This window comes from Orycteropus afer, unplaced genomic scaffold, assembly GCF_000298275.1.
Source record: "Orycteropus afer afer isolate SDZICR_OR568_19922 unplaced genomic scaffold, OryAfe1.0 scaffold00010, whole genome shotgun sequence".
Lineage (NCBI taxonomy): Eukaryota > Metazoa > Chordata > Mammalia > Tubulidentata > Orycteropodidae > Orycteropus > Orycteropus afer.
The window spans coordinates 8103315-8118375 of NW_006921597.1; the positions used below are offsets into that span (position 1 = coordinate 8103315).

At 42.4% G+C, this 15061-nt stretch overlaps 2 protein-coding genes across 2 annotated transcripts in view; both read right to left on the minus strand.

Annotated features, from left to right (window-relative positions):
• Nucleotides 1–4349, minus strand: part of CD101 (CD101 molecule) — a 78944-nt gene extending 74595 nt beyond the window's left edge. The window contains exon 1 of the mRNA XM_042782058.1: nucleotides 4316–4349. Within this exon, the coding sequence (XP_042637992.1) occupies nucleotides 4316–4349 (34 nt within the window). The remainder of the gene's footprint in view (nucleotides 1–4315) is intronic.
• A 3040-nt stretch (nucleotides 4350–7389) lies between these two features.
• The window catches only part of PTGFRN (prostaglandin F2 receptor inhibitor), a gene marked incomplete at its 5' end in the record, with an annotated part of 61064 nt that continues 53392 nt past the window's right edge, over nucleotides 7390–15061 (minus strand). Inside the window, 2 exons of the mRNA XM_007948667.2 lie at nucleotides 7390–7556; nucleotides 9374–9679. Coding sequence (XP_007946858.2) covers nucleotides 7390–7556; nucleotides 9374–9679 — 473 coding nt within the window. The remainder of the gene's footprint in view (nucleotides 7557–9373; nucleotides 9680–15061) is intronic.

The window sequence follows — 15061 nt, forward strand, 5'->3', positions numbered from 1 at the left end:
GAAAGTGAATTTGCTCTGTAAATCTTCACCCAAATAAAAATAAATAAGTAAATAAATAAATAAAGGGGAAAAGAAGATGCACTGATAATTAATGGTGATTGGAATGCTGAAGTTGGAAATAGAGTATCGGTAGCTGGAAAATACAGCTGTAGTGATAGAAATGATGTTGGAGAACTCATGATAGAATTTTTCAAGACCAATGACTTATTCATTACAAATACCTTTCAACAACATAAATGCTGACTATACACATGGAGCTAACCAGATGGAAAACACAAGAATCAAACTGACTACATCTGTGGAAAGAAATGATGGAGATGCTCAACACTGTCAGTCAGAACAAGGCCAGGGTCTGATTGTGGAACAGAGTATCAGTTGCTCCTATGCAAGTTGAAGTTGAAGAAAAATTAAAACAAATCCATGAGAGCCAAAACATGACCTTGTGTATATCCCACCTGAATTTAGAGATCACCTCCAGAACAGACAAGTTGTGGGATGACATCAAGAACATCACACATGAAGAAAGCAAAAATGGTCATTAAAAAGACAGGAAAGAAAGAAAAAGAGCAAAATAGATGTCAGGAGAGACTCAGAAACTTGGTCTTGGATGGGAAGTAACTAAAGTGAATGAAAGAAATGATGAAGTAAGAGATCTGAACAGAGATTTCAAAGGGCAGCTCAAGAACACAAAGTATTATAATGAAATGCACAACGACCTGGAGTTAGAAAATCAAAAGGGAAGAACACGCTCGGTATTTCTCAAGCTGAAAGAGCTGGAGAAAAATTCAAACCTCGAGTTGGAGTCTATCGACAAATACCAAATCATGCAGGAAGTATCAAAGGAAGATGGAAGGAATACATAGAGTCACTGTACAAAAAAGAATTGATTGATGTTCAATCATTTCAGGAGGTAGCATATGATCGAGAATCAATGGTACTGCAAGAAGTCCAAGCTACACTGAAGGCATTGGTGAAAAAGAAGTCTCCAGGGATTGACAGAATAGCCATTGAGATGCAGTGCTGGAAGTGCTCATTTGCTTATGTCAAGAAATTTGGAAGCTAGCTACCTGGCCAGCTGACTGGAAGAGATCCATATCTGTGCCCATTCCAAAGAAAGGTGATCCAGCTGAATATGGAAATTATTGAACAATGTCATTAGTATTGAATATAAGTAAAAATTTGCTGAAGATAATTAAAAAATGGTTGCAGCAATATATTGACAGGGAACTGCCAGAAATTCAAGCCAGATTCAAAAGAAGACATGGAATGAGGGATATCATCGTGGTTAATCAGATAGATCTCGGCTGAAAGCAGAGAATACCAGAAAGATGTTTACCTGTGTTTTACTGACTATTCAAAGCCATTCAACTGTGTGACTCATAATAAATTATGGATAACACTGTAAAGAATGGGAATTCCAGATGAGGAACCTATACATAGACCAAGAGTCGGTCATTTGAAAAGAACAAGGGGATACTGCATGGTTTAAAACCAGAAAAGGTATGTGGCAGGGCTGTATCATGTCACCATATTTATTCAATTTGTGTGCTGAGGAAATAATCGGAGAAGCTTGACTATATGAAGAAAAATGTGGCATTTGGATTGGAGGAAGTCTCAATAATAACCTGCAATGTACAGATGACACCACCCTGCTTACTGAAAGCAAAGAAGACTTGAAGCACTTATTGATGAAAACCAAAGCCTACAGCCTTCAGTATGGATTACATTTAAACATAAAGAAAACAAAAATCCTCACAACTAGATCAATAAACAACATCATGATTAATGAAGAAAAGACTGAAGTTGTCAAGGATTTCCTTTTACTTGGATCCACAATCAAAGCCCATGGAAACAACAGTCAAGAAATCAAAGGATATATTGCATTGGGCAAATCTGCTGCAAAGACCACTTTAAAGTGTTAAGGAGCAAAGATGTCACACTAAGATGCACCTGACCTAAGCCACTGTCTTTTCAATAGCATCATATGCATGTGAAAGGTTGACAGTAAAAAAGGAAAACTCTAGAAGAACTGATGCATTTGAATAAGGAGCTCTGGTGACTAATGGTTAAAGCACTGGGCTACTAACCACAAGGTTGGTGGCTTGAACCTTGCAGCCATTCCGTGGAAGAAAGGTGAGGAAGTCTGCTTCCACAAAGATTTGCAGCCTTATAAACCCACTGGGTATCACTATGAGTCAGAATCAACTCAATGACAGTGAGGTTTTTTTTTTTTTTTTTTTTTTTTGAGAGCTGGCAAAGAATATGGAAAATACCATGTACTACCAGAAGAACAAACAAATCTGCCTTGGAAGAAGTACAGCCAGAATGCTCCTTAGAAGTAAGAAAGGCCAGACTTTGTCTCTCATACTTTGATCATGTTATCAGGAGCAACCAGTCCCTGGAGAAGTATATTTACTAGGCAGAAGGTCAGCACAAAAGGTGAAGACCCTCAACAGGTTGGATTGACACCGTTGTTGCAACAATTTGCTCAAGCATGGCAGTGATTGTGAGGATGGCGCAGGACCAGGCAGTGTTTCATTCTGTTGTACATAGGGTTGCTGTGAGTCAAAATTGACTTGATAGACCTAACAACAAGCACTGTTGGCATAAGCAGGTTGAAGAATAAACAGAACAGACAGGACAGAGGTTAGCATCACTTGCTTAGGTGGAGCAGGCCCACTGAGGTGTGCCAGAGCAGTCTATGTGCTCAAGCAGTGACTATGCTCTGCACATTGATCTATGGGTGAAAGGAAATTGAGTGACTGCTATTTGGATAACTCACTTGTGTGGAAAACAGTTGACAGCAATTCTACTGTGGCTACCTCTGATGATTTGAAGACTGAGGTAACTCCTAAGAGTCACACACTTCAGTACATGGCTGCTGTAAGAATCCCAATGTTAGTTGTTGTCATTATTAGGCATGGGGGGCCACAGCAGGGAGTGGTCCCTGCCCTTGTGGCCCTCCCAGACTACCAGCATCTTTCAAGAGAGCTTCACGTATCCTAGGGGACAGAAAAGGGTTCCTGGGACCTGAATGCTAAGTATGATAGGTGGAAAGAGGTTTCTAGGCTAACAAACAGTATATGTCAAGGCCAAAAAGCAAGTAAGTGGCAGGTAGTTAAGTGGCTGGTTCCCCCAAGCTTGGCACAATGCTTGGGCACAAAGTTAGTGTACAAGTATGTTTTTGTTTTGTTTTCAATTTAAATTGAGGCAGGGAAGTAGTCAGTGATAGGTAGGGCATTGATAAAAACCAACTCTGGCAACTTCAGTGTTTTGTATTTCATTCATTCATTATTTACTTCATTGAGAAGTAAACACGGATGAGTCATTTCTGACAGCAGAGCATTAACTGTGCATTCATAACTCCAAGTACCTTCTATGTGCCAGGAACAGCAACAATTACTGGAGAATGTTAGTGACTAGGTCCTAGCCCCAGACCCAGACCCTAAAGAACCCTTAACATGAAGTAGACCCTGCTTAGAACACAAAAGACAAAGAAAACAAGTGAGGTCAACAGGAAAGTCAGGGGAAAGGTCAGCAAAGGCCCTGTGTTTGTTTCAGGGACCAGTAGAGTCAAGGTCCCATTGCTCCCTCCTGCTCACGGTGGCTGAGACAGCAGCCTGGAGAAGAGGACTTGTTTGTGCATAACAGGGGCTGGCACCTTCTGGGCTGGTTTGGCTCCAGACTGGGTCATGAGTCAGAAAAACTGTTCTGTCCCATCCTGATGAGGTCACAGAACTTGGTGTTTACTTCCTCATCCACAGAGAGCAACACTATCTAAGTTTTCTCTTTCCTGAGAGGAGACCTGTAAGGTTATGAGAATACAGCAGAAGAATGGGAAACCTTCTATAAGGAACAGGATCCTAGCCCTCACCTTTCCATTTGGTGGGAATCGCACATCGATACCCATTAAATCCATTTCTTCTTTTATCTTTAGTGGTTTCATAGGATTCAGAGATCAGAAAGTTCTTAAAGCAGCAACTAGAATTCAGCCCTTGTGCAGAAGAGATGAAAAGAGAGGCCAATACCACATTCCTCACACAATTTCAATTTAAATTAAACTTTTAATGAAATAAAAAACAAATGGTGCCATTGCATAATATCTGTGGTCACAGTATAAAACAATACAATTAGTTCATATAACATTGGATATGGACAAAAATACACAAGACCCTTTCTTTGTCTACGTAAAATTCTGCAGATCCACATGTGCCACGCTGAAAAAGGAAGAAAGTCAACTTTTTTTTTTTCTCCTAGTGATCAGCACGCAATATTTATCACTGAGAATTTGGTCAAACAGTGGAGGAGAACTTACCCAAATCCCAGTTCCCGTCTTCCTCTGTTGTCATCGGTGAAGCTTAAAAAAAAAGTTTTCTGAAAGTAGCAAGTCGTGGAGTATTGCTTATTATTCTTGCCAAAAAGGCTCAGTCTTTGGCTCACAGATGTCAGTGACAGAAATCATGGCTGCAGGCAGTCTGCAAAGCAAGAAGCAGGAGCCACCAGGGAAAACAGGGGTCTAAGCAGGAAAGACCTCCTTTACCAAGACTGCAGGAAAAGCCATGTGGGTAAGAGGGAGAAAAGCACACATATTTAAATAAGTTTCTAAATAAAGATTTAAAGTTGGTGAGTCAGAGTCCCGCTGTCCCATGAAAAATCTGAAAAGTCTGTTAAAAAAAGAAAAAGGCAAAGTTTGCATTTTTCATTTTTTAGAAAAGTGAAGTGTATGTAAACATCATAAAGTAAACAATTTAAAGTAATTTTGAGGCTTCTATTTGAACATAGCTTAGACTCTTTCTGAGGACATTTTTATGATTAGGGAAAGAAAAACCCAAATGTTTAGTTTCTTTATGCTAAGAAGTGCAATTTCATCCAGGTGAATGGTGGCTGGGCCCTTCTTTCATTTATACCAGTGCTTCTGGCATGAACATCTTCCAGAAGAGCACTTGGTGGGGAGCCCTATTTGGTACAACAGAGTGTTTAAAAAGACACATGTATTCCAGGCAAGTCGTTTTCCCTGTGAAGAAACAGACCCTGGGTACAATGCCCTGGGATATCTCCCCCGTCCTCCAGGTGACTGACAGTTTGCTTGTCCCAATGGACCTAGAGTGGGATAGGGATGGGGAGTAGGAGTCATTGCCCTAGTAATTCCAGCTTTGAACAACATCAGTTTGAAATGAAAAGGTACATCATGTGAGCATTTCACCTTTACCACCAATGAATGTCTGGTGTGACCCAGTCCATGGTTTTACCTACAGCTGGGGCCACCTGGTCCCATCCTAAGCTAAGTACCCTGTTCTTCTACTCTGAAGGGCCTGCACCACAACAATCCTGAATGGTGTTTTAATAAGATGCATTGGCTGTTACCAAGACAGCACCTGTTTATATTTTTTTTTTCACTTTAACTCCCATTTGTGCAATAATCTGTGACCCAATTCTTCTGAAATAGTGTAACTGGGAAATACTGTGGGAAATATCAAAATCCAGTGCTTCTAGGACCTCCTCTTTTTCTACTCACTCATATTCTTGTGAGTCACATCTGCTGCCCTTTTTCCCATCACAAACTCTAGGTCTGGAATTCATTGGCACTGTTATCATTAGTACAGAATCTAACATTTCTACCACACAGGTGGTCACCACAGTGGGCAACACCAAAAGAGAAACTTCTGCCTCATGAGGAACTGATACATGCAGAGCTGATCATGGGCCATAGAGTGAGGGGAGTGGAAAGGAGGATGGTGAACCAGGAGCAGCGAGACTCAGCTGGCCAATGTGACAAAGAGCCGCACATGAATGGCCATCATTTTGCATTACTTTATTGCTCAAAACAAACAAATCTTTTTCCCCTTTGGAAGACAGAGCAGTGTTAGATCCTTTGCAGCCAGGATCAAAGCACAGAGGACTGAAATGTAGGGCATGAATCACCAGCGCATCTCAGAAAACCCCATTGGGATGTTTCCCAAAGGCCAGCACTATGCAGGGGGATGAGACACCCCAGGAGCAGGAGGTTTCCAGGGGAGCACTTTTAAAGCAGAGCAGACTGGGGCCATGGAACAGCTCCTCTGCCCCCTATCCTACTCCCAACAGGTGCAGTCGGGGAGAACAGATTGCTCTTAAAACAACTTTGTAAGCTGTTCACATGACAATAAATTGCTAGGTTTCATTCATGTTCCTAAGAGGAAAGCAAACATACCACAAAACACACCTTCTTACTAACCCCCTGCAGGGTGTCTTATAAACACCTGAAGGACTGAAAAGGTCATTGAAAATGCATGGTTCTTCTATGCAATTTCTGATTCCTTGAAGCCAGCCTCGCAAGCAGCAATATACCTTCATGTTAAAGAGGCCAAGCAGCACAGGAAGGACATGGGGGCGGGGGGAGGGAGGTGTCTGTGGATGCTTCTGCAGGTCCCTTTGTGACTGACACCTTTGCCTCCCAGAAAGGACAGGAGATGGGGACGGAGGTGGCTTCTTCCTCCTAATGGCCCCAACTCTACTGGCCTTCCTGGCATGAGCTGCATAAATCTAACTTCCCAGGATCCCTCTTCTGTGCTCCCTGAGACACAAAAGCCTCAGAACTAACGGAATGAATATCTATTTCTTTCCTCATCCCCAACCTCCTCCTCCTCTTAGACTTTCTCACTGCCCTGGACAGAGGTGGCTGTGTATTTTTCTTCGTATTCATTCTTAAGGCTAAGGTGGCAAGATAAGGTGCTCGGTGGAGAGCCAGATTCTAGATTCCAGGGCCGCCATTTCAGCACTCTCGCATAAAACAAGTACAAAAGAAAAAGGAAGGGGGTAGAGGAGCAAAATAAATGCATTTGGGCTCAAAAAGAAGTTATGTACTGCATATTTAGATTTCAAATATAGTCTAAACCCCTGAAAATAGGGGTGGGGCAGGGTAGTACAAGCCACAAGTTAGCTTTAAACACAGGTCTGGGATGTCTGTAAGCCTGGGTAGAGGGTTGCATCTAGCAGCTCTCTGAGCATGTGGCTTCCCCCACCCTCACTCCAGACAAAGAACTCCGAACACCATCACCCCTTCCTCACCGCAACCCCTCAAAACACAAAGATATAAACACGCAGAAGTCAGAGGATCTATAAACCAGGAGAAAAAAATTAGACAAAGGTTAACCATTAAAAAGTCGCAGCTGGGAAAACACACACTCGATCGTTATATAAGAAAGTGCTGTGGGAAGAAGAGCTGTGTGCTGGTAAACATGTCCGCGCTCAGTACTTGACATGCAGAAAAGAGAGAGCGCCAAGTCCCACCTGAGATTAGAGAGGACTGGTTTTGAGTGTAACACACTTCACTTTAAAATATCACTGTCCTCTTCTCGCCCAAATTGCTCCTAGAATGTCCCTCTGTCATTCTTGCTTGCGGGCGATGGTCTAGTCCATCTCCATTGACATGAGCCGGCGACGCTCACGCCTCGTCTCCTGGACCTCCTTCTTACAACACCAGTGGGAGCTGCAGTAGCCGATGAGGCAGGACAAGAGCCCGATGACGGTGGACAGACCGACCCCAATCAGCAGGGGGTACTTGAAGGCGTTCAACACTGGAAGGGGGAGATCAAAAAGAAGCCAGGTCAGTGATGCTATGGACATGACCTCAGGGTAGAGACCACAGCCTCCCTTCCCCTCTGGATGGGATCTTCCCAATGGAATGGGACCCATTCACCCTGTATTCTGTGCCTGACATGGCACTTGAGATAGGAGCAGCTCATCCACATATCTGTTGAAAAAATGAGCAAATGTTTCCCCATCCAGTTCTTTGGAGGAAAAAAGAAATACAGAAAAAAGATCTCATTTGATGCTTTTGAATGTCAACTTCCTTTTTAGGGTTTTGGCAGGAGATTGATTTTTAAAAGTCAAGATAAGGGCACTGCATATTCAACGGCAGATGCATCCTTAAAGAAAATCGTGCATAAATCAATTATAGGCATCAAATAACTGAAGTGCACTAGGGGAGCTATTTTAAGTAACACTACAGTAAATTAAGGGAGCTCTGGTGGAACAGTGGTTAAAGCACTTGGTTGCTAACCAAAAGGTTAAAGGAGCCCTACTGGCATAGTGGTTAAAACGCTCGGCTGCTAAACAAAAGACTGGCAGTTCAAACCCACCAGCTATTCCACAGGACAAAGACGTGGAGGTCTGTTTCTGTAAAGATTTACAACCTTGGAAACCTTATGGGGCAGTTCTAATCTGTCCTATTGGGTCTTGTGAGTTAATCAACTCAATGACACTGGGTTTGGTTGAGACCGTAAATTATCCAGCAATGTGAATGAGGACTCCCTTACTTGTTGGGTAAATGTGGGTTTTCACGTGGAGTAACTTCAAGCAAGGAATTTCTAAGATGTAAATATGGTGTAAATAATGAAGTTTCAGAAATTCACCAATACCACTTAGATCCCAGAAGCCCAAAATCCCGTCTCCCATCATCCATAACTGCCAATGTCTCTTGAGTGGACATTGGGCATTATGTGAGGTGTTTGGCTTTTAATATGGTTTAATTTTCATAGCAGCCTCATGAGAGATTATTATCATCATTTTACAAGAGAGGAAACTATGACTCAGAAAGACTCATTGAGCTGTGAAGACCTGTGGGTCCAATTCAGGTCTCCCCTAAGCTGATACATAACAAGGGAAACAAACTCAAAAGGTTTGTACTAATCCTTGGAGACATTTGGAATTCATTCTCTCCATGCAGTTATTTCAATTAACATTTACCTTCTGAAGCTTTTTGCACAGAAGAGATACTCCTCATTATCCAAGGAACCTCTGTCTCCACTCTGAAATGCTCAGGGTGCAGAAGGATGGGAAGGGGATCCTCAGACCACTAGTTAGGTTCATTTTAGTGGTCTATGTGGGCCAATAAGGCAGAAAGTTCACCCCCCTATCTTGGGGTTCTATGAAGTATCTACTCCATTACAGGAAGAGCCTTCCTTTTTCAAGAAGCAAAAACAATAGGAGGATGAGAGTAGTAGGGACTTGTTCTATAGCCTCACCTGAAAACCTGGACCCTCCCTCTCAACTTTGTTCTCTACCTCTGCCTGGCCAAATTCATGCCAACTAGATACAGTGACATGTGTTTACATAGTATTTATAGAAGAGGCAAGGCATCAACAATCTTTCCAGTAAGTCTTGACAATCATTTCCCAATGATGCCAACAGAATACAATGGCAAAGTTGTGAATGCAGCAAGAGATGCTTGTGCTCTTTCTGGGTTAAGGCCCAGAACAGGTCTAGAGAGAAAGCAGGACATACTACAGCACATTCCTCAAACTGTGGAAACCTGGATTCTATTAGTTGCACCATAGCATGGAGAGAACACAATCTATAAACACCAAGAGAATTACTTGTGTGTTATTCTTACCATCCATCTTCACAGTAATAAAGATGGGCTTGGAGTGGATCTCTGCCTCCTTCTGCCAGGAACCTGTTGGTGACTTCACCCACGGAGTTACAGAACAATAGTAGTTGCCAAAGTCCTGGTCCTTGGACCCATGCACTTGCAGCAGGAATTCCAGTACACCCACACGCTCCAGGCTGAGGTCGCTCTTCCAGTCCCTCTCAGCTGTGTTCACAATCCCCTTCCGATCCAGGGAAGACAGGAAGACGGGAGCCTTGTCCAAGCCAAAGGAGTGCACCGCAAACCAGGACACATCAAAGGCCATGTCGTCTATGAATGACCAAACACAAAACCCTGAGGTCAGTGCAATGGACAGACAAAATAAAAGATAATATGTATTTATCTGTCTTGGGAGAAGTACAGCAAGAATGCTCGTTAGAAGACAGGATGGTGAGACTATATCTCACATACTTTGGATGTGTTATCAGGAGGGACCAGACTGTGGAGAAGGACATCATGCTGGATAAAGCAGAGGGTCAGTGAAAAAGAAGAACCTCAATGAGATGGTCTGACACAGTGGCTGCAACAATGGGCTCAAACACAGTGACGATTGTGAGGATGGCATAGGACCTGGCAGTGTTTTGTTCTATTGTTACATAGGGTTGCTATGACTCAGAACTGACCCAACATTACCTAACAAAAAAATCGGCTGGAACTGTTCTACCTGCCTTACCAGCTACTATTCTGTTACCAGTTACCATTCTGACTCACAGAGAACCCATGTGCATCAAAGTAGAACTCTGGGTGAACTTGAACCTTCAACCATTAGGTTAATAGTCAAGTGCTTAACCATTTGGGCCACCCAAGGACTTACCTACTTGCTTTAGGTCTCATTTAATCCCCACAACAACCCTATGATAAAGGTACTATTATTATCCCCAGTCTGTGGTGAGATTAAATACCATGCTCAAGGTCACATAACCAGAGGTGGCAGCCTAGAGCTTAACTCAGGAGTCCCACTCCAGAATCCACCCTCCCAACCACTTCACTGTAACCACAGTCTAAGAAGAAGAGCCAGAGCCAAAAAATTTCTCCTGTGAATATGCAAAATGTAAAACTAAGTTGCTCTATTTCTCAAAGAAAGCATGGTCCTTTCACATTTCAGGCAAAAAAAAAAAAAAAAAAAACTCAAGGCTGGAAGGACACTAAAGTCACAAAGATCAAAATGCATGTAAAATGGATTGCACAAAATTTAGAGTTGTAAATAGTTTAGATATTAATGTTCACTGTTTTTTTTTTCCCCCTGCAGAAGGGCTTAAGTTCAAAACAAGAAGAAAAATACGTCAAGCTGAGAAAATTGAACACTGTTTAACAGTCCCAGAGAGTAATGCTGCTGAATCGTAAAGTACTCTAGAAAATTAAGGTTCTAACAGCTTCAAATGAATTAATATGGGCATAAGAGAAAGCAGACTTTGGCAGGAGTGGTAATTCTCTTAGAATGTGGAAACCACACACATCACAAGCCCTTGACCTCTTCTCTTTACTGGTACCAGCTGATATCAGATGTGTCAGCTCTGAGATACAGCCAATAGTCAATAGTACTCCAAGGCCAAAATCACTGTTTTATCTTCAATTCGCCTGACAAGGCTTTAAATATACATATTAAATAATACAATTTTTATTCAACAAAAATGAACTTTTATTCATGTAGTAAAAGTACACTAAAAACCCCAAACAGCACATTATAAAGTAAACAAATTCTTTTCAGATGCTTACATTCATTAAAAAAGAATGTAACCAAAACTAAAAGCAAGAGTGTCTAGCAAAATTACCCAAATGATTCTTTTCAATTCACTGTAAAAGCAGTAAGGGCCACAGGCAAATTTCACCACCACCTCCAAGATGACAGTTCTCTACTCGGATTGTCAAAAAAAAACAAAAACATGTTCATTTTCTCCCCATGAGTCCCCAGCGCAAAGACTGATTTATACCACTGTGGCACCTGAGCATAACATTTTATTCTTCCTGGCATGGAAGTCATCTCTTGCCGAGAAAACAAACTTGCTGAGGGCAGAGGGAGTGGGGGTAGGTTCCCAGATCACTCTCATGCAGTCAATGAAAACTAACTCAGTACTACTGTCACCTCTAAGCATGGGGGTGGTCAGTGAAAAATCTCCACTGTGTTCTCCATTACTTGTGCCTAGACACTAACTCCTGATCCCCACTGGGACTTACAGTGCAGTAAAATCAGTTATCATCGAGTCCCTTCCCATTCATGGCAGCCCCATATGTTTCAGAGCAGAACTTTGTCCCAGAGTTTTCAATGGCTGATTTTTCAGAAGTAGATTGCCAGGCCTTTCTTCTGATGAATTAAGAATAGTGGCCAAGTCTAGTATAAATGAGCCAAAGATGGCCTCTGAGTACATATTGGCCCTAATTTGTTTACTTCTTCCTAACACGCTGGGTCCATTCATCCAAAATGCCTGCTATTTTACAACACCCAATTGTTTTTTCTAAAAAATAGTCCAAATAAGCAGATTTTTCAGAGCCTGCCTGCTTTACATTCCCTAAGAAACTGCATCCAACATCTGCTAGCCTGAGATAAGATAGCTGTAGGGACTCCACGCTGTGCTGCCCTTTGGAGTCTGACATGTAGGAACATGTAAGTCCCTTTCCCTCCTTCTTTCTTCCTGGGGGTTCCCTTGTCCTTTCCTCCTTCTGCTGGCTCCCTGGACTGCTTGCCTCTGGGGGTTTCATGCAGCTGGGGACTGTCCCCTGAATGCAAACTGTTAAGGCATTGGCTCCAATAGCCTGCTGAGTGACATTGCTCTCTCTCATAGTCATATCTTTCCCTTGACCTGACCCAAACCCCCTCAGGCTCACTACACTAGGTTCCAAAGCCAAACTGCTGGGCTTGAATCCTAGCACAACCACTGATAGCCAGGTAGGTGACTGGGTGAGGCACTTGAGTTCACTGTGCCTTAATTTATTCCTCTGTAATGCAAAAATAACAACAGTACCCATGATTAAATTAATCATTTATAGAACACTGAGAACAGCAGCTGGGATGTAGGAAGTTCTCAATAAATGTTGGCTGCCATGAACATCATTATCTCCACAGTTCAATAGACAGGTCTTCTACAAGATAGATGAAGCTAACAGGAAGGGCACTGCCTCCTTCCCTAGATATGTTTCTTGCCCCATCCATCCCAGCTGGTGCACTGAGCCGCCACTGCTGCAAGTGTTGATTGCTAAAGCTCTTACACCTGTCCCCTTCCCTAGAGGACTGTCCTTAGCTACAGAAGCCATCTCCTGGAGGGTATGAAACACCCTCACTCCCTAGTCATTTAGCCTGCAGGTAATGACTGCTTAATGTGGGGATATGAAAGCCCAGGCCCCATGCTGGAAGGTGGGACATACTCTGTGGTACACTTCATGCTCCAAAGCTCTCGGTGGGGTGTTAGACATTCTTTTTTTTTCTCCTTCTCCTTCCTCCTCTTCCTCTTCTTCCCTCTCCCCCCACTCCTCCTCTTCTTTTTTACTTTATTTATTTAACTTATTTTAACTTTATTGTGATTTGGGTGAAAGTTTACAGAGCAAATTTGTTTTCGATCCAACAGTTCATACACATTTTGTTTTGTGACACTGACTATAACCCCTATAATGGAACAGCTCTCTTCCCGTGGTTCTTTTCCCAGTGTCCTTCCTTCCAATGCATTCCTGCCCTCTGAGCTTTCTACACAAATGCTGCCCTTCTGATCTCCTGTGGTTGATAGTTCTAAGGGAGTAAGACTTGTTTTGAACTCACATCTCTGACTGACTTCTTCACCCATTTCTCCTGGTTCCCTCACTCCCTCATAGCTTTCTCCTGAGAGCACTCCCTCAATTACTCACTTGCACACTTGTCTCCAGCTTTGCTTTTAGAGAACCTAACCTAAGACACCTCCTCCAAAGGGCCATGAGCCATGCCATCCCCTACCCACCTTGGCACAGAAATGCTTTGGCGCTCAGCCCACTTATGCAACATGTACTTTCAAAAAGAGTATTCCCTCACAGCCCATAGGATATATGAGGAAAAATTAATTTACAGTTTGCATTTATTTATTCAGATTCTTCCATCCACATGGTCCAAGAGGACAAAGTTCTGAAAAATTGTGATCCACAAGATAACAGCCACATAGGTAGCTTTTGCTATTACTGTGGAGAAAAAAACTTTCATATTAAAGGCACAATTGGTGACCCATTCATTTACTGAGAAAAAGCATTTAAAGGATTTATTTTTGTATAAACCATAAATGAGCTTTAAGGATAAAAAATGATATTACATTAGTCCAACTTTGAAAAGAGATTTCTCTGCCTGTTCCTTGGCAGTCTCCTTTACTTTCACCTTCATTTTCACTTCTGAAACCTATTTTGAGTCCTCAATCCACCACACGTCAGGTATAGTAGTGGCAGCTTATTTAAGACCTAGAGTCCTCAACCTCTGAAACTATGGCCTCTAGCCACCCTTTGGGCCTGGAATTGGACTCATCTTGTAGCTTAACTCTCAAACAATAGGCCTGCAAGCAGAACGACTACACGGATGCACTCCTTAGAATAATCAGCCATGGGAGAGCAGAGGGCAGCATTTGCACAGGGAGAAAGGGAGGGAGGCAGGAATGCATAGGCAAGAAGGACACAGGGAAAGGGTGACCACAGGGAGGAAGTAGGAGGAGAGCTGTTACACTGTGGGGAATGTAATCAGTGTCAGGAAACAAAATGTGTACAAACTATTGAATGTGAAATGAATCTGCTTTGTAAAATTTCACCCAAATTAAAATAAAATGCTGAGGAAAAAAAAAAAAGATCTATGGTCCTCATTTCTCATCCCCATGAATGAAGCTGACCAACTAACTGTGTTTGAATGAGTTATTTTTTTCCTCTTTCTTTTAGCTTCCTACAAACTTTTCTCCTTTTTCTTACCCTTTAATCTCATCCTTTCTTCCTATTCTTCCTTGTCTGTCTTAGTCTCAAAGCTCCACTGAAACCTGTCCACTGTGAGTGACCATACTGGTATTTGAAATACCAATGGCATAGTTTCCAGCATCATAGTAACATGCAAACCACCAAAGTGTGACAAACTGACAGACTCGGATGAAAGGCCTGTCAATCTACTTTTGAAAATTGTTGTTAGGTGCTATCGAGTCAATTCTGACTCATAGCAATCCTATGTACAACAGAACGAAACACTATCCAGTCATGCACCATCCTCACAATCCTTGCTATATTTGAGCTACTGTGTCAATCCATTTTGTTGAGGGTCTTCTCCCTTTTCACTGACCCTCTACTTTACCAAGCATGATATCCTTCTCCAGGGAATGGGCCCTTCTGACAACATAACTGAAGTAGGTTAGACGAAGTCTGGCCATTCTCACTTTCAAGGAGCATTCTGGCTGCACTTCCTCCAAGACAGATTTGTTTGTTCTTCTGGCAGTCCATGGTATTTTCAGCATTCTTCACCAACACCATAATTTAAAGGCATCAATTACTTGGTCTTCCTTATTCATTGCCCAGCTTTCACATGCATATGAGGGGATTGAAAATGCCAAGGCTTGGGTTAGGTGCACCTTAATCTTCAAAGAGACATTTTTGGTCTTCAACACTTTAAAGAGGTCTCCTGCAGCAGATTTGCCCAGGGCAATACAATGTCTGATTTCTTTTCTTTCTTTTTTT